The following is an 18877-nucleotide window of genomic DNA, read 5'->3' as shown; positions in this document are numbered from 1 at the left end:
GATGATATTAAAAGCTGCAAGGGAAAAAAGACCAAGTAACATATGAAGAGAAACTTATTAGAATTACATCTGACTTCTCAATGGAGATTCTTAAAATCAGAAGTACCTGAACAGAGGTCCCCAGTCTGTGTAAAACCAGAGAGAACAGCTGAGAGACTATATCCCACAAAATTTAATGAGGCCATGATCACCCTGACACTCAAACCGCACAAAGATTCAACAAAGAAAATGAATTATTGATTAATTTCCCTTATGAACATAAATATAAAAATACTCAATAAAATGCATGCAAACTCAATTCCAGAACAAAAGAACCATTACACACCATGGCCACGTAGGCTTCATCCCAGAGATACTAGGATGGTTCAACATTAGAAAATCAGTTAATGTAATTCATGAAATAAACAAACTGAGAGAATAAAACCCACATGATCATCTTACTAGATGCCAAAAGAGCTTTTGAAAAATCCAACACCCTGCCATGACAAAAGTATTGTAGAGATTGGGGATTTAAGGGACATACCTCAATATAATAAAGGCCATTTACAGCAACAAGCCTATAACTATTGTCAAACTAAATGGAGATAAACTCAAAACAATACTACTAAAATTGAGAACAAAACAAGGCTGTCTACTCTCTCCACATGTTTTCAATATAGTACTTAAAATTCTAGCTAGAACAATAAGACAGCTAAAGGAGATTAAGAGGATACAAATTGGAAAGGAAGAAGTCAAAGTATTGCTATAAGTGACCTCAAAATTTCTATCAGGGAACTCCTACAACTGATAAACCCCTTTAGCAAAGGCTGGATAAAAGATTAACTCAAAAAAACCCAGTAACCCTCCTGTATATAAACAATAAAGGGGATGAGAAAGGAGGCAGGGAAACACCTTTCACAATAGCCACAAATAATATAAAATATCTTGGGGGTAACCCTGATCAAGCAAATGAAAGGCTTATGATAAAACTTCAACCCTTTGAAGAAAGAAATTGGAGAAGACACTAGAAGATGGAAAGATCTCCTACTCTCATGGACAAGTAGAATCAACACAGTGAAAATGGCCGTGCTACCAAAAGCAGCCTACAGATCCACAAGCAATACACGTCAAAATATCAACATAAGTTTTGTAGACCACGAAACAAAAGTACTCAACTTCAAATGAAAACCAAAAGCTAACAAACAAACACCACAGGATCAGGAGAACAATCTGAACACTATGAGAACTTTTAAAGGAATCATCATCCCTGATTGGAAGCTCTACTACAGAGCTATGGTCATCAAACCTACCTGGTATTGGTATAACAGCAGACATATTGATTAATAGAATCAAATCGAAGACCCAGATATAAATTCACACACCTATGGACAACTGATTTTTTGATACAGAAGCCAGAGAGACACATCTTTGACAAATGGTGCTAGTCTAACTTTGTGTCTGTATGCAGAAAACACAAATAGATCAATATGTATCATCCTGAACAAAACTAAAGTCCAAGTGGATCAAAGACTTCAACATAAAACCAGATACATTGAACTTCATAGAAGAGAAAGTAGAGAATATCCTTGAACGCATTTACACAGGAGACAACATCATAAACAGAACATAGAGAGTGTACACACTTAAATCAACAATTAATAAATGGGACCTCATGAAACTCAAAAGCTTCTGTAAGGAAAGGACACCATCTGTAGGACAAAACAGCAGGCTTTGGAATGGGAAAAGATTTTCACTAAGCTCACATCTGGTACAGGGCAAATATCAAAAATGGTCACCCATTTGTGGCTCAAGAATAAGTGATTACTAATTTTCTTTGAAGTGAGAGATGTGTTGCACTTTGAGGGATTCACTTATATGCAAACACAGGTACATCAACAATCTAAAACTTTCAGGGCTGCATGACATATCCAGATTTAACTTTCTTTTAACCTCTATTTTTACTATAACACAATAGAGAAGCTGAAGAGAGAAAACTGTATCGTGTTCTTTATTTTTATCCAATTTCAAATTCACATAAATTATCAAGAAAGTACGCAAAATTATTTCAATAGGCCAATTATGTCAACTCATCCCTTGATAATTTTGTTAACAACCTTTCTTTCAACTCTCTATATTTTATCCGTTTCACACATCATATGCACAATGACATGACTTTTGAATGATGACATTATTGACACACAAAATTAAATGGCCATTACCGACTTCATAAAATGTAATATTTACAAACTACATATAAAGAGTTTGAATACACAAAAAGTATATCAAATGAAGAAAATGTCAGATTAGAGAAATAGTTCTTCAAAAAAATAGTTCTTCATCATGTCTATGAAATGGGACATGATGGGTCAAGAATAAACTGAGCATGAGACCTGGATCAACAAATGTGTAGAAACAAGGAAAAGAAAGATGCATTCCAGATTACTTATCTATTGTGGGGTGCTCACACCCAACAATTTCTTCATAGCCTCTGTGACATTCTTATTCCTAAAACTATAGATTAGTGGGTTCAACAGAGGGGTGAGTATGGTGTAAAACACAGACACCACCATGTCCTTCTCAGGGGTGTGGAGGGAGCCAGGGAGCATGTAGGTATAGACAGCAGCGCCATAGAAGAGGGTGACCACAGTCATGTGGGAGGAGCAGGTGGCAAGGGCCTTCTTCCTGCCCTCTGCTGAGTTCATCCTGAGAACAGTGAGGAGGATGGATGAATAGGAGCCTGAAATGACTGTCACAGGGATGAGAATCATGAGCACACAGCACACATACATGAGGGTCTCATAGAGCCAGGTGTCTGAGCAGGAGAGCTTTGTCACAGCAGGGACCTCACAGAAGAAGTGATGGATCTCCCGGGATCCACAGAATGGGAAGGTCATGGTGACAGGGGTGAGCATAAAGCCATCCAAAGATCCCAGGACCCAACATACAGACATCAGGAGGAGACAAACCCTGTGGTTCATAAGGACAGGATACCGGAGTGGACAGCAGATGGCCACATAGCGGTCATAAGACATAGCAGCCAGAAGCAAAAATTCTGACCCTCCTATTGACAGGTACAGGAACATCTGCATCCCACAGGCAGTAGCTGAGATCTTGTGGCTCCCCAGAACCTGGTCCATGAGCATCTTGGGCACAGTGACAGAAATGTACATCATGTCCATGAGGGACAGCTGGCTGATAAAAAAGTACATGGGTGTGTGGAGGTGGGTGTCAGAGAGTATCAGCAGGATCAGGAGGGCGTTCCCAGACAAGGCCATCAGGAAAACCACAAATATGACCACAGCAAGCAGGGCAGGGTGTTTGGATTGACTGAAGAATCCCACCAGGGTGAAATCTGAAAATTGTCCAGTATAGTTGCTCATCCAGGTGGTGATGTCCCTGGATGTCTCCTAGGCAACCAAGAAGCTTTTAGGTTAGTGACTGCCTATTGATAAGTGCACAAGTATACTATGGTGAAAAGTCTCAGCTCCTGTATCTGAGAATGATAATCTTCCTACAATACAAGGAACTTAATAAAGTAAGAATTTACATGTGTGGTCATCACCCCTCAGAGTAGAGCTGCTGTAGTTCACGGCCATGATCTTTCCTGATGACAAACGTGTTCTCAAGTTCAACAAGTTCTTCAAATTTGCATAATGAATTTTTCATTATTAACAAAAATAGTGAAAATAAACAAAAACCAGTGAAAGTGAAATGCAAACAATTAATCAAACACATTATTCAGAATATTAATGAATATGCAAATTATTCTTCAGAGCCATTGCAGAACTGCTTTTGATATTAACACAATATGGGACATACTCCAGTTTAGCATTCACTGAAGAATGTGGTTTTAAAATAATATGGTCCAAGATCTTAGCTGAGTAATGCATCCAGTCTACTTAAAATTGAATTTGAACTGTCCTATAATTCTTTGTTTTGATAGATAAATGCTCTTTAAATATACATTCATATAAACATATTAATATGAAAATATAGATGTAACAATACAAGTAACGTGTTTTCTCATCTAACATTGGTTAGACAGAGTTAACTGAAAGTCCCACCTTTTCTGGTCTCTGCCTCTCAAAGTTCATCTCCTCACAGGCTCTCCATTTGCTCTAAGCTTCAGCAGCAGACTGAGGGTTTAGCAGTCACTGCTGGTGGCCAGGTCAGGCTGTGGCAGCAGCATCTGTGTGGACTTCAGCCACTTCCTCATGGAGTCTGAGAAGCAGAGGGAACACAGACAGCCCTAAGTTGCTCCTGAGAGTCATTCACTGTTACCACCACTCCACACTCCCAGGAGGCCTTTGTGTTAGATTCTGAGGGAAGTCCAGGGACACATGAACCTTGAGTGCACTAAACAAGGTCAGTGTCCAGCTATGCTGGGAAAATAGCACATGGATGTGAACTAAGCTTGAAGGTTTCAATAGGCATAGCAGAGTGAGAAACAGTGTCAGATAGAATGTACCCAGACTCAGAAATGCCTCTTCCATTTGTACTTTTAAGACAAGAGATTTAAATTTTTTTGTTTGAAAATTAGTAGATATTACATTTGATATCTCTCAGCATTAGGAAGGAGATGACATTTTTTTTTCTGAGACATTAGCAGTTGTTTCAAGGCAAGGATTGTTGGAACAGCAGTCACAAGTCTTAGCAACATTTTATATCTATATCATGATTCTAAAAATAAAAACAGAAAAGCAAACCTGATACTGAAGTCCTTAAATCACCATGTTATGCTCGAGCTGCTGATGGTGCAGAGAATACTCAATATTCTAGATGTCTACAAATGCTTGCCAGACAGATCTGATACCTATGGGAGGAGATGGGCAGGTCATAGCAAGGAAATAGATTGAGAGATTGGGTGAAACAAGACAGATTTCCATTTTACAAAGCATATTCATGAGAGGCACTTTGATATATTTTTAAAATGTAAGCTTTCCAACATTCACCTTCTGTTTACCTGCTGACTCAATTTATGTTTGTGAACACAGTGAACAAAGACCAGGCAGGAAGCCACAGGCTATGAGAAGCCCTGAACATTTTCTGCTGGCTGAGTGGAGGTCAGGAGGCAGGTGAGGGGCAGGGGGTGTGCTGGGAAGGTCAGAGCCCTCTGTAATGTAGGGATCACTGGCATTAGTGTCCTCAGTCAGCAGTGAGATCAGGAATGTGGTGTCTGCAGAAGGCAAGGGATTGGGAGCTGTGTTGTCCTTACCCATGCTGTGCCTTTTGATGTCTTGTGAACAGCTTGGTGCCTTGTTAACCTTTTGTGAAGGCAGAACAATGACAGAGCAGCATCCCAAGCCAGCAGCATCCCTGAGCCACCTGGTGCTTCCATGGGATGCAAATAGAAGTGAAACTCAGTCTCAGGCTTCTGCCTCATGTCACACAGCCACTGACAGAATCAGTATGTACCGATGAGTAGGCACAGAGTGGGCACCTGCCTGGGTTCTATGGGAAACATCATTTCCCCAGGAATGTACAGGTTGATTTTAGATAACCCACTGTCTGTTTCATATGATAAGATTAAGGTAGTTATTTTACATTATTATAACTTTCAAGAATGGACCACAGTTGAAATTAAACCACAAAGAAATGGAAGATTAATGCTGTCATAGGAACTCTTGAAAACACAGAAGGAAGGGTGGGTGTGGTGGTAGATGTCAACCAGAATGCTAGCACTCATGAGATCAAGGCAGGGAGATCATCAATCAAATAAAGCGAAGTCTGCTGTGTGGTGGTGGTGGTGGTGGTGGTGGTGGTGGTGGTGGTGGTGTGTGTGTGTGTGTGTGTGTGTGTGTGTGTGTGTGTGTGTGTGTGTGAAACACATTGCTTCACTTATTAGTTAGAAAAAAGTCACAGTTCCCGTAAAGAGAAACTTTAGGAAAATGCTGGGTATGGTAGTGCATAATTTTAATGCCAGCACTAGAGAAGCAGAGGCATGTAGATATCTGAGTTTTAGGCCAGTCTGCTCTATAGAGGACGTTGAAGGACAGCCAGGAATATACAGGAAAATCCAAAAGCCAAGAAGAAGGAGAAGGAGGAAGAAGAAGAGAAGGATAAGGAGAAGTGTAGGAGGAGGTGGAGGAAAAGAAGGAGGAGGAAGAGGAAGACAGAAGGAAAGGTGACAAAATTTCTTTCCTCCCTATAATAAATAAGGCAGTAAAGAATAAAGGATAACCTAGGCCTGTAAAGAAAGAATAGACTGTAGAGTGACCACCCTGTGCCATACAGACTCTCCTGTTCAGTCCTACTCACCATCAGATGCAGGTGCAGCTGTAGCCTGGGCTGTCTGGACCAAGGGACAGTAGCTGGTTATATGCACAAGGAACAGGAGCCAAGTGACGTCATTCTTGGCTGGACTCCACTCATTCCCAGATAAAGATTTTTGTTAATATCTCCGCTCTGGGACTTTAAAGAAGGGTATACACAAGAAAGTCAGGGATGGTAACAGTATCCTCTGCCACAGGCTGATTTTTACTCTTTAGATTTGCTGAAATTAAAAATCATAGCCAGTATTCACAATAACTTGGAATATCATCATCATAAGTAAAAGCTAGGCACAACATGATGATTGTATGTCAGTTATTACATGTCTGAGTTATAGTTCATTGTACATAATTCTCTCCTTCTCCTACCCTTCCTCCCTCTGTCTCTCTCTCTGTCTCTCTGTCTCTGTCTCTTTCTGTATGTGTGTGTGTTCTATAAATTCCAGTAGTTTTATGACATTTTTTTCCTTCTTTTTCATATGTGTTGACTCAGAAGCTTGGGGCTCAGCTGCTATGTTGTAAACACTGACTCTTTTTTTCATTAATATATTTATTTACTCAATTTACTTTTTGATCACAGCAACCCTCATCTTCTTCTCCCAGACCCATCATCAGAAGTCCCTCCCTACACTATCCCCACTTCTTCTCCCCAGTGAAGGGAAATCCCCTCCCTTGGGTACCATTCCACCTTGGGACATCAAGTCACAGCAGGACTAGGCACATCCTCTCCCACTAAGGCCTGGCAAGGCAGCACAGCTAAAAGAGGAGATTCAATGATAGACAACTGAGTCAGAGACAACCCCTACACCAATTGTTAGGGGACCCACATGAACACTAAGCTGCACATCTGCTGAAAATGTGTAGGGGACCTAGGTCCAGATCCTGCATGATCTTTGGTTGTTGGTCCAATCTCCGTGAGCCCTCATGGGCACAGGTTAGTTTACTTTGTAGGTCTTCTTCTGGCATCCTTGATCATCTAGCTCGCTCAATACTATCCCCCTACTCTTTCACAAGGCTCCTGGAGCTTGGCCTGCTGTTTGGCTGTGGGTCTCTGCATCTGTTTCCATCAGCTGCAGGATGAAGCCTCTCAGGAGACAATTATGTTAGCCTCCTGCTTGCATTCATCACAGAATATCACTAATAGTGACGGGGTTGGCTCTCTCCCATGGGATGGGTCTCAATTTGGGCCAGTCATTGGTTGGCCATTCGTACCCTCAATCTCTGCTCCATCTTTATTCCTGTGCATCTTGTGGGCAGAATAAATTTTGGGTTGAAAGTTTTGTGGGTGGGTTGTCTCTTTCTCTCCACTGGAAGTCCCACCTGGCTTCAGGAGGTGTCCCCTTTAGTCATATTTCTGGCTACTAGGAGGCAGTGCGAGGGTCACCCCCATATACTCAAGGGAGTCTCCCCTGGCCCAGATTTCTGTCCCAGAGATGCCCCATCAATTTCTCAGCCCTTGCTTGTCCCACCTCACGACACCTGATTGCCATCCCTGTTCCCTCATCACCCTCTCCTATCATTTCCTCTATCCATCCACCTCCAATGTCTATTTTATTTCCCCCTCTGAATGAGATTCAAACATTCTCCTTTGGGCTCACCTTACTACTTAGTTTCTTTGGGTCTGTGTATTGTAGCATGGTTACCCTATACTTTATGGCTAATGTCCACTTATAAGGGAGTACATACACCATGTGTGTCTTCTGTGTCAGGGTTATTTCACTCGGGATGATATTTTTTAGTTCCATTCATTTGCCTGTACATTTCATGATGCCTTTGTTTTTAATAGCAGAATAGTGTTCCATTGTGTAAATGTACCACATTTTCTTTATCCTTTCTTCAGTTGAAGGACATGTAGGTTCTTTCCAGTTGTTGGCAATTATGGAGAAAGCTGCTATGAACATAGTTGAGCAAGTGTCCCTATAGTACAGTTGGGCATCTTTTGGGTATATGCCCAGGAGTGGTATAGCTGGGTCTTGGGGTAGAACTATTTCCAATTTTCTTTATTTTTATTAGATATATTCTTTATTTACATTTCAAATGTTAACCCCTTTCCTAGTTTCCCATGTGAAAACCCCCTATCAATCCTCCCCAGGCACACAAACCCACCCACTCCCTTTTGCTGACACTGGCATTCCCTTATACTGGGGCACAGAGCCTTCACAGGACCAAGGGCCTCTCCTCCCATTGATGACTGACTAGGCCATCCTCTGCTAAATATATATAGCTAGAGCCATGAGTTCCACCATGTGTTTTCTTTGGTTGGTGGTTTAGTTCCAGGGAGCTCTGGGGATACTGGTTAGTTTATATTGGATGTTCCTTCTATGGGGCTTCAGTCCCGTTCAGCTCCCTGGGTATTTCTCTGGCTCCTTCATTGGGGACCTGGTGCTCCATCCAATGGGTGACTGTGAGAATTCACTTCTGTATTTGTCAGCCAGAGGAAGAGCCTCTCAGGAGACAGCTATATCAGGCTCCTGTTAGTAAGCTCTTGTTGGTATCCACAACAGTGTCTCATTTTAGTGGTTGTTTATGGGATGGATCCCCAGGTGGGGCAGTCTCTGGATGGTCCTTCCTTCAGTCTCAGCTCTGAACTTTGTCTGTGTAAATCCTTCCATGGGTATTTTGTTCCCCCTTCTAGGAAGGAACAAAGTATCCACACTTTGGTTTTCCTTCTTCTTGAGATTCCCGTGTTTTGCAAATTGTATCTTGGGTATTCCAAGTTTCTTATCAGTGAGTGCATACCATGTGTGTTCTTTTGTGATTGGGTTACCTCACTCAGGATGATATCCTTCAGATCCATCCATTTGTCTAAGAATTTCATAAATTCATTGTTTTTAATAGCTACATAGTACTCCATTGTGTAAATGTACCACATTTTCTGTATCCATTCCTCTGTTGAGGGACTTTGGGTTTTTTCCAGCTCCTGGCTATTATAAATAAGGGTTCTATGAACATAGTGGAACATGTGTCCTTATTACAATTGGAACATCTTCTGGGTATATGCCCAGGAGTGGTATTGCTGGATCCTCCAGTAGTACTATGTCCAATTTTCTGAGGAACCGCCCAACTGATTTCCAGAGTGGTTGTACCAGCTTGCAATTCCACCAACAATGGAAGAGTGTTCCTCTTTCTCCACATCTTTGCCAGCATCTTCTGTCACCTGAATTTTTTATCTTAGCCATTCTGTCTGGTGTGAGGTGGAATCTCAGGGTTGTTTTGATTTGCATTTCTCTGATGACTAAGAACGTTGAACAATTTTTAGGTGCTTCTCAGCCCTTCTGTATTCCTCAGTTGAGAATTCTTTGTTTAGCTCTGTATCCCTTTTTAAAATAGGGTTATTTGATTTTCTGGAGTCCACCTTCTTGAGTTCTTTGTATATACTGGATATTAGTCCCCTATCTGATTTAGGATAGGTAAAGATCCTTTCCCAGTCTGTTGGTTGCCTTTTTGTCTTATTGACAGTGTCTTTTGCCTTTCAGAAGTTTTGCAATTTTATGAGGTTCCATTTGTCAATTTTTGATCTTACAGCACAAGCCATTGCTGTTCTGTTCAGTAATTTTCACCCTGTGTCCATATCTTTGAGGCTTTTCCCCACTTTCTCCTCTATAAGTTTCAGTGTCTTCGGTTTTATGTGAAGGTCCTTGATCCACGTAGACTTGAGCTTTGTACAAGGAGATAAGAATGGATCAATTCGCATTCTTCTACATGCTAACCGCTAGCTGAGCCAGCACCATTTGTTGAAAATGCTGTCTTTTTTCCACTGGATGGTTTTACCTCTCTTGTCAAAGATCAAGTGATCATAGGTGTGTGGGTTCATTTCTGGGTCTTCAATTCTATTCCATTGATTTGTCTGTCTGTCGCTGTACCAGTACCATGCCATTTTTATCACAATTGCTGTGTAGTACAGCTTGAGGTCAGGGATGGTGATTCCACCAGAGGTTCTTTTATTGTTGAGAATAGTTCTTGCTATCCTAGTTTTTTGTTGTTGCTGTTGTTATTCCAGATGAATTTGCAAATTGCTAATTCTAACTCTGTGAAAAATTGAGTTGGAATTTTGATGGGGATTGCATTGGATCTGTAGATTGCTTTCGGCAAGATGGCCATTTTTACTATATTAATCCTGCCAATCCATGAGCATGGGAGCTCTTTTCATCTTGTGAGATCTTCTCCGATTTCTTTCTTCATAGACTTGAAGTTCTTGTCACAAAGATATTTCATTTTCTTGGTTAGAGTCACACCAAGGTATTTTATATTATTTGTGACTATTGTGAAGGGTGTAGTTTTCCTAATTTCTTTCTCAGTCTGTTTATCCTTTCAGTAGAGGAAGGCTACTGATTTGTTTGAGTTAATTTTATATCCAGTTACTTCACTTAAGTTGTTTATCAGGCTTAAGAGTTCTGTGGTGGAATTTTTTGGGTCACTTAAGTGTACTATCATATCATCTGCAAGTAGTGGTATTTTGATTTCTTCCTTCCCAATTTGTATCCCTTTGATCTCCTTTTGTTGTCTAGTTGCTCTGGCTAGGACTTCAAGCACTATATTTAATAGGTAGGGAGAGAATGGGCAGCCCCTTGCCTATTCCCTGATTTTGGTGGGATTGTTTCAAGTTTCTCTCCACTTAGTTTGATGTTGGCTACTGGTTTGCTCTAAATTTCTTTACTGTGTTTAGGTATGAGCCTTGAATTCCTGATCTTTTCCAAGACTTTTACCATGAACGGGTACTGAATTTTGTCAAATGCTTTCTCAGCATCTAATGAGATGACCATATGTTGTTTTTTCTTTGAGTTTGTTTATATAGTGGATTATGTTGATGGATTTCTGTATATTGAACCATCCTTGCATCCCTAAGATGAAGCCTACTTGACCATGATGGATGATCATTTTGATGTGTTTTTGGATTCCGTTTGCCAGAATTTTATTGAGTAATTTTGCATCGATATTCATAAGGAAAATTGGTCTATAGTTCTTTTTCCTTGTTGGGTCTTTGTGTGGTTTAAGTATCAGAGTAATTGTGACTTTGTAGAATGAATTGGGTAGAGTACCTTCTGTTTCTATTTTGTGGAATAGTTTGATCAGTATTGGTATTAGGCCTTCTTTGAAGGCCTGATAGAATTCTGCACTAAACCCATCTGGTCCTGCCCCTTTTTTTGGTCAGGAGACTATTAATGATTGTTTCTATTTCTTTTGGGGGACATGGGACTGTTTAGATTGTTGATCTGATCCTGATTTAACTTTGGTACCTCATATTTACCTAGAAAATTGTCCATTTCATCGAGGTTTTTCAGTTTTGTTGAATATAGGCTTTTGTTGTAGGATCTGATGATTTTTTGGATTTCCTTGGTTTCTGTTTGTTATGTCTCCCTTTTCAATTGTGATTTTGTTAATTAGGATACTATCCCTTTGCCCTCTAGTTAGCCTGGCTAAGGGTTTATGTATTTTGTTGATTTTCTCAAAGAACCAGCTTCTGGTTTGGTTGATTTTTGTTTGTTTGTTTGTTTGTTTGTTTAGTTCTTTTTGTTTTCACTTGGTTGATCTCAGCCCTGAGTTTGATTATTTCTTGCAGTCTACTCCTCTTGGGTGAATTTGCTTCTTTTTGTTCTAAAGCTTTCAGGTGTGCTGTCAAGCTGCTACTGCATTCTCTTTCCAGTTTCTTTGTGGAGGCACTCAGAGTTATGACTTTTCCTCTTACAAATGCTTTCATTGTGTCCCATAAGTTTGGGTATGTTGTGGCTTCATTTTCATCAAACTCTAAAAAGTCTTCAATTTCTTTCTTTCTTTCTTCTTTGCCCAAGTTATCATTGAGTATAGAGTTGTTCAGCTTCCATGTAGATGTGGGTTTTCTATTATTTATGTTGTCATTGAAGATCAGCCTTAGTCCATGTGATCTAATAGATTGCATGAGACGGTACCATGAGGTGCTGAGAAGAAGGTATATCCTTTTGTTTTAGGATAAAATGTTGTGTAGATATCTTTTAAATCTATTTGTTTCATAACTTCTGTTAGTTTCAGTGTGTCTCCATTCAGTTTCTGTTTCTATGTTCTGTCCATTGATGAGAGTGGGGTGTTGAAGTCTCCCACTATTATTGTGTGTAGTTCAATGTGTGCTTTGAGCTTTAGTAAAGTTTCTTGTATGAATGTAGATGCCCTTGCATTTGGAGCACAGATGTTCAGAATTGAGAGTTCATCTTGGTAGATTTTACCTTGATGAGTATGAAGTGTCCCTACTTATCTTTTTTGATAACTTTAGGTTGAAAGTGGATATTAGAATGACTACTCCAGCTTGTTGATTGGGACCATTTGCTTGGAAAATTGTTTTCCAGCCTTTTACTCTGAGGTAGTGTCTGTCTTTGTCACTGAGGTATGTTTCCTGTTTGCAGCAAAATGCTGGGTCCTGTTTATGTAACCAATCTGTTAGTCTATGTCTTTTTATTGGGGAATTGAGTCCATTGATATTAAGAGATATTAAGGAAAAGTAATTTTTGCTTCTTATTTTTTTTGTTGTTGTTGTTAGAAGTGGAATTCAGTTCATGTGGCTATTTTCTTTTAGGTTTGTTGAAAGATTACTTTCTTGCTTTTTCTAGGGTGTGGTTTCCCTCCTTGTGTTGGAGTTTTCCCTTTATTATCCTTTGAAGGGCTGGATTTGTGGAAAGATACTGTGTAAATTTGGTTTTGTCATGGAATACTTTGGTTTCTCCATCTTTGGTAATTGAGAGTTTTGCTGGGTATAATAGCCTCGGCTGGCATTTTTGGTCTCTTAGCGTCTGTATGACATCTGCCTAGGATCCTCTGGCTTTCTTAGTCTCTGGTGAGAAGTCTGGTGTAATTCTGATAGGTCTGCCCTTATATGTTATTTAACCTTTTTCCCTTACTGCTTTTAATTTCTTTCTTTGTTTTGTGCATTTGGTGTTTTGATTATTATATGACAGGAGGAATTTCTTTTCTGTCCCAAACTATTTGGAGTTCTGTAGGCGAGAATGTATACAAGAATGTATGTTCATGGGCATCTCTTTCTTTAGGTTAGGGAAGTTTTCTTCTATAATTTTGTTGAAAATATTTACTGGCCCTTTAAGTTGGAAATCTTCATTCTGTTCTAGACCCATTATCCTTAAATTTGGTCTTCTCATCGTGTCCTGGATTTACTGTATGTTTTGAGTTAGGATCATTTTGCATTTTGCATCTTCTTTGATTGTTGTGTCAATGTTTTCTATGGTATCTTCTGCACCTGGGATTCTCTCTTCTATCTCTTGTATTCTGTTGGTGATGCTTGAATCTATGACTCCTGATTTCTTTACTGGGTTTCTATCTCCAGAGTTGTCTCCCCTTGTGATTTCTTTATTGTTTCTACTTCCATTTCTCGATCCTGGATGGTTTTGTTCAATTCCTTCACCTATTTGGATGTGTTTTCCTGCAATTCTTTAAGGGATTTTTGTGTTTCCTCTATAAGGGCTTCTAGCTGTTTACCTGTGTTCTCCTGTATTTCTTTAAGGGAGTTATTTATGTCCTTCTTGAAGTTCTCCATCATCCTCATGAGAAGTGACTTCAGATACATATGTTGCTTTTCTGGTGTGACAGTGTATTCAGGACTTGCTATGGTGGGAGAATTGGGTTCTGATGATGCCAAGAAACCTTGGTTTCTGTTGCTTCTTTTCTTATGCTTGCCTCCTGCCATCTGATTATCTCAAGTGCTCCCTGCCTTCACTATATCTGAGTGGAGCCTGTCCTTCCTGTATTCCCTGTTGAGCCAGAACTCCTCAGGTCCAGATCTCTCTGTGATCCTGTGATTCTGGGATCCTGTGATCCTGAGATTCTGGGTGTGTCAGAGTTCCTGGGATTCATGCTTCCTCTGAGACCCTGAGATCCTGGTGTGACCAAGTACCTGGGATCCTGGATCCTGGGCATGTTAGAGGGCCTGGGAGTGGTATCTCCTTTGCGGGCTGTGGGACTGTCCGCTGCGTTTGCAACCAAGGTAGACCAGTGCTAGTGCTGACCTGAAAGAACCCGAGCCACCAGTTGGGCAGGGATCCTGCATTCCTGGTTCCTGCTGGTCCCGGTCACTCCCGGTGGTGTTAGATCATATGTTGTGTTCTACTTACAGGTGATCCTAGGATCCTGGGTGTGCTAGGGTGCTTGGGATGTGGAGAGTCCGCTGGGGACCATGGGTCTGTCCACCAAGTTTGTGTCCAAGCTATTTTTATGATTTCTATTTGTTGTTTCATGTTTAAAAATGGCTTAAGTGTTTGATATTTTTATTTAATAATGACAAAGTTAGATTTCTTTATTTTGTTTTTTGTTTTGGTCTTCTAAAAAAATTGGATTTTAGAGGTACATACATATTCCACTTCATTTTTAAAATTCAACTGACATCTGAGGCTACATGTAACTGCAATTTTGTAGTATTTATTGAAATTATTGCAAACTCACTGCTCACTTAAGTTTTTAGCACAACGTACATGTTAACTTAATTTTCACCTTGAAATTCTAGTTGGCAAAACCAAGCCCCACAAAGCTAAGGTGTGCAAATAGAAAGGACAGACACTATTCACACACTGCATACACTTGTTTTTTTTTTCAAAGCTACAGCAACTTAGGTGACATAGTATCCATGCAATATTTTCAAATAACTTTGTTCTTGTATGGTTTACGTTTTCATTTGTGTATGTAGAAACCATTTTCTCTATTATCCATTTCCATGTTGCCGGACATCTAGGCTGGTCTATGACTGAGCCACAGGGAACAGTACTGTGGTACAATCTTGATGTACACTTACTCTATGCTGTGCTGACTTAGAGGCCAGCAGGGAGGTAGTGAGAAGTGGTCACATGGTAGATCATTAAATTCTATTCTTCCTGTTTATGTGTGTGTGTGGTATGTATGTGTGTTTGCACATCTGACTGGGCACATGCATGTGAGGGTGCGTGTGTTCTTGTGCATGTGACTGCTGGAGATTAACAGTTGGTATTTTTCTTAGATCTTTGAGAAAGTCCACTGGAGATATGAAATTGTGGCAAGACTGATTTGGCTTCTTTCCTGAATAGGGGTCTCTGGCCCATGTTAGACAGCCTAGGCAGAGAGAGAGGCATCAGTAGCCAGAGCAGATGAAATTACAGCTATGTAGCCAGACTGCTGAAGAGAAAGCAAATTTACAAGATTCTGAATCATGTCAAATATTCTAAACAGACAGGCAGCCTGGTTTAATTCTAGTTCTTGTGGATTTAGAAACCTGTTTCTCTCATTTGTTGCTTTTACTTTCCTTGACCTCACTGCTGTTTCTCTAATTTAACTTCAAGTAAGACATTCCTGTAACATGTCACGTGTAAATTCTGTGTCAGAGACAGAGAGTGGAAGCAAATCAGACCAAGATTAGAATGGCTGCACTAGATACCTCTCCTAAAGATGCTGCCCTGCTTCTCCAGACACCTGGGAATGAGCCTCTTCACCTCAGGTCATAAAACAGGACTTGGCCTTCTCATGCACCAAGGTTTATGCTTGGTAATCATGGGACAATGCACTGAGGTTCTCAGAGGACAAAGCCAAACACACGTTAAAGACTCTGCACTTGGCAAACTGATTAGAACTTCTGGGAACATGGAGCTTTAGAACAGTACAGAGACAGAGCCCACTTACCCCAGGCTGTCCACAGTGTCCTTAATTCATTGCTCACTGTGGTTTCTGTCAGCATCCCTGTGACAATCAGGTGACACCTTTTGGAGTGTACTGGCTTCTCAGAAGGCTTGCTTCCCTGACACTAAAAGCTTTACCTATGACCAGACAGCAGCTGAGAACCATGGCAGAGATTTCCCCACTTGGCTACAACCCCAGTCCTGCTGTTTCTACAAGGGTAGTTGAAAATGCCTTGAGTTATGACTTATGACTTGTTTGTGCTTTGTAACATTTTATGAGACTTTGGAAAAAGTCATTGGGGAAACCTGAATCCATGTTTCTGGGCCATGGTCCTTCATATTTGGCTCAAGAGTAAGTGATTCCTATTTCCTTAAATAGAAGCTGTGTTTGGTTTTGAGGGATATATTTATATGCAAATATGGCTACACTGACAATTTGAAACCCTTGGGGAGAATTGTACTATACAGATTTGAATGTCTCTTAACCTTTATGTTTTCTATATCATAATATAGGAGCTAAAGGGAGAAAATTATATCTTGCTCTTTTTTAAACCCGATTTCAAATTTACATAAATTTTCAATAAAATACACAGAATTAAATCAATTTACCGTTTATCTCAATTTACTTCTTGTTAACATCACTAAGCATGTTTCTTACAACTCACTCTTTGCTTTATCAGCTGAACACATTATGACCATTTATTGCACCATAGGACATAAGTTTTGAATGGTAAGACCATGGTACCACAGAAAAGTAGACATTATTAACTTCACAAAAGGTAACAAAGACAGAATAAAAGTAGAGTTTGTGAATGGAGGAGAAGTATGTTAATGATGGGATTTGGGGAATAGACAAAAAATTCTTCACATAGGAATCCATATGGAATGAGACATGAAGCATCAGCATGAGACCTGGAACAACAGATGTGTAGAGACAAGAAAAGTAACTATGCAAGCCGGGCGTGGTGGCACACACCTTTAATCCCAGCACTCCGGAGGCAGAGGCAGGCAGATTTCTGAGTTCAAGGCCAGCCTGGTCTATAGAGTGAGTTCCAGGACAGCCAGGGCTACACAGAGAAACCCTGTCTCGAAAAACAAAACAAAACAAAACAAACAAACAAAAAAGAAAAGTAAGTATGCACTCCTGATTGTTTACTTCACTGTTTCTGGAAAGAGGGGTTTTCACCCAACAGTTTCTTCATAGCCTCTGTGACATTCTTATTCCTAAGACTATAGATTAGTGGGTTCAACAGAGGGGTGAGTATGGTGTAAAACACAGACACCACCATGTCCTTCTCAGGGGTGTGGAGGGAGGCAGGGAAAATGTAGGTATAGATAGCAGCGCCATAGAAGAGGATGACTACAGTCATGTGGGAGGAGCAGGTGGCAAGTGCCTTCTTCCTGCCCTCTGCTGAGTTCATCCTGAGAACAGTGAGGAGGATGGATGAATAGGAGCCTGAAATGACTGTCACAGGGATGATAATCATGAGCACACAGCACACATACATGAGGGTCTCATAGAGCCAGGTGTCTGAGCAGGAGAGCTTTGTCACAGCAGGGACCTCACAGAAGAAGTTATAGATCTTCCGGGATCCACAGAATGGGAAGGTCATGGTGACAGGGGTGAACATGAAGCCATCCAAGGATCCTAGGATCCAACAGGTTGATATCAGGAGGAGACACACTCTATGGTTCATGAGGACAGGATACCGAAGTGGATGGCAGATGGCCACATAGCGGTCATAAGACATAGCAGCCAGAAGCAAAAATTCTGAACCTCCTAGTGACATGTATAAGAACATCTGCACCCCACAGGCAGCAGCTGAGATCTTGTGGCTCCCCAGGACCTGGTCCATGAGCATCTTGGGCACAGTGACAGAAATGTACATCATGTCCATGAGGGACAGCTGGCTGATAAAAAAGTACATGGGTGTGTGGAGGTGGATGTCAGAGAGTATCAGCAGGATCAGGAGGGCGTTTCCAGACAAGGCCATCAGGAAAACCACAAATATGACCACAGCAAGCAGGGCAGGGTGTTCAGATTGACTGAAGAGTCCCACCAGGGTGAAATCTGACTGTCCAGTGTAGTTGTTCATCCAGGTTGTTCTGTCCCTGGGTGTCTCCTAGGCAACTAAGATGCTTTGGTGTAGTCACTACGTAACAATCAGCACAAAAGTCTACTGTCCTGAGAAGGTTTTCTGGGATTGTGGATCTGATAAAGATAATCTGTGTAAAATTTAAGAAATTTGAGAAAGTAAGAATTCACATATATGGTTAGAGCCATAACAACTCAAATTAAAGCTACCACAGTTCATGGTGGCGATCCTTCTCATGAAAAACAATGTTGTCTCTCAACAAGTTGTTCAAATTTGCTGGATGTTTTTATGCTCTTGATAAAAAGAGTGAATTACTGACCAAACAAGCAAGCAAAGGGTAATGAAAGTAAAGTGCAAACAAGCAACCAAGCATATTATTAAGAAAATGAGTGAATACACAAGTTATTGTTAAGAACCAGTGCAGAGCTGCCTCTAATGTCAAGATAATATGGGATATACTCTCCAGTTTAGTATTCATTCAAGAATACTGTTTTTAAAATAATATGGCAAAATATTTAACTGAATAACACATACAATATATTGAATTTGAAGAGTCCCACATCTATGTGTTAAATAAATGCTCTTTCAACATTCATGTATATAAACATATTCATATGAAAGTGTCCATATACAAATACACATACTATGCAAATTTAAGTCATGCTGGCTAGACAGTGGAAAGCATCACCATTTTTGGCCTCTGCTTCTCCAAGTCCATCTCCTCACAGGTTGTCCATTTGCTCTAAGCTTCAGCAGCAGACTGAGGGTTTAGCAGTCACTGCTGGTGGCCAGGTCAGGCTGTGGCAGCAGTATCTCTGTGCACTTTAACCACTTCCTCATGGAGTCTGAGAAGCAGAGGGAACACAGTCCTGAGCTGCTCCAGAGAGCTGTTCACTGATCCTTCCACCCCACACTC

General features: G+C 40.6%; 2 protein-coding genes across 2 annotated transcripts; both read right to left on the bottom strand.

Annotated features, from left to right (window-relative positions):
* Positions 1-2426: 2426 nt before the first annotated feature.
* On the bottom strand, positions 2427-4073 carry LOC110305441 (olfactory receptor 2T29-like). The gene is made up of 2 exons (XM_029483956.2): positions 4044-4073; positions 2427-3386 (listed from the first exon to the last, which is right to left on the bottom strand). The coding sequence occupies exons 1-2, from the start codon at positions 4071-4073 to the stop codon at positions 2427-2429; spliced, it is 990 nt and encodes a 329-aa protein (XP_029339816.2).
* A 12949-nt stretch (positions 4074-17022) lies between these two features.
* On the bottom strand, positions 17023-18679 carry LOC110305451 (olfactory receptor 2T29-like). The gene is made up of 2 exons (XM_085829992.1): positions 18650-18679; positions 17023-17988 (listed from the first exon to the last, which is right to left on the bottom strand). The coding sequence occupies exons 1-2, from the start codon at positions 18677-18679 to the stop codon at positions 17023-17025; spliced, it is 996 nt and encodes a 331-aa protein (XP_085686118.1).
* Between the last annotated feature and the right edge of the window lie 198 nt (positions 18680-18877).

This window comes from Mus caroli, unplaced genomic scaffold, assembly GCF_978045245.1.
Source record: "Mus caroli unplaced genomic scaffold, Mus_caroli_1 scaffold_13, whole genome shotgun sequence".
Taxonomy (NCBI): Eukaryota; Metazoa; Chordata; class Mammalia; order Rodentia; family Muridae; genus Mus; species Mus caroli.
The sequence above is the reverse complement of the archived record's forward strand: the minus strand, read 5'-3'. Positions and strand labels throughout refer to the sequence as shown.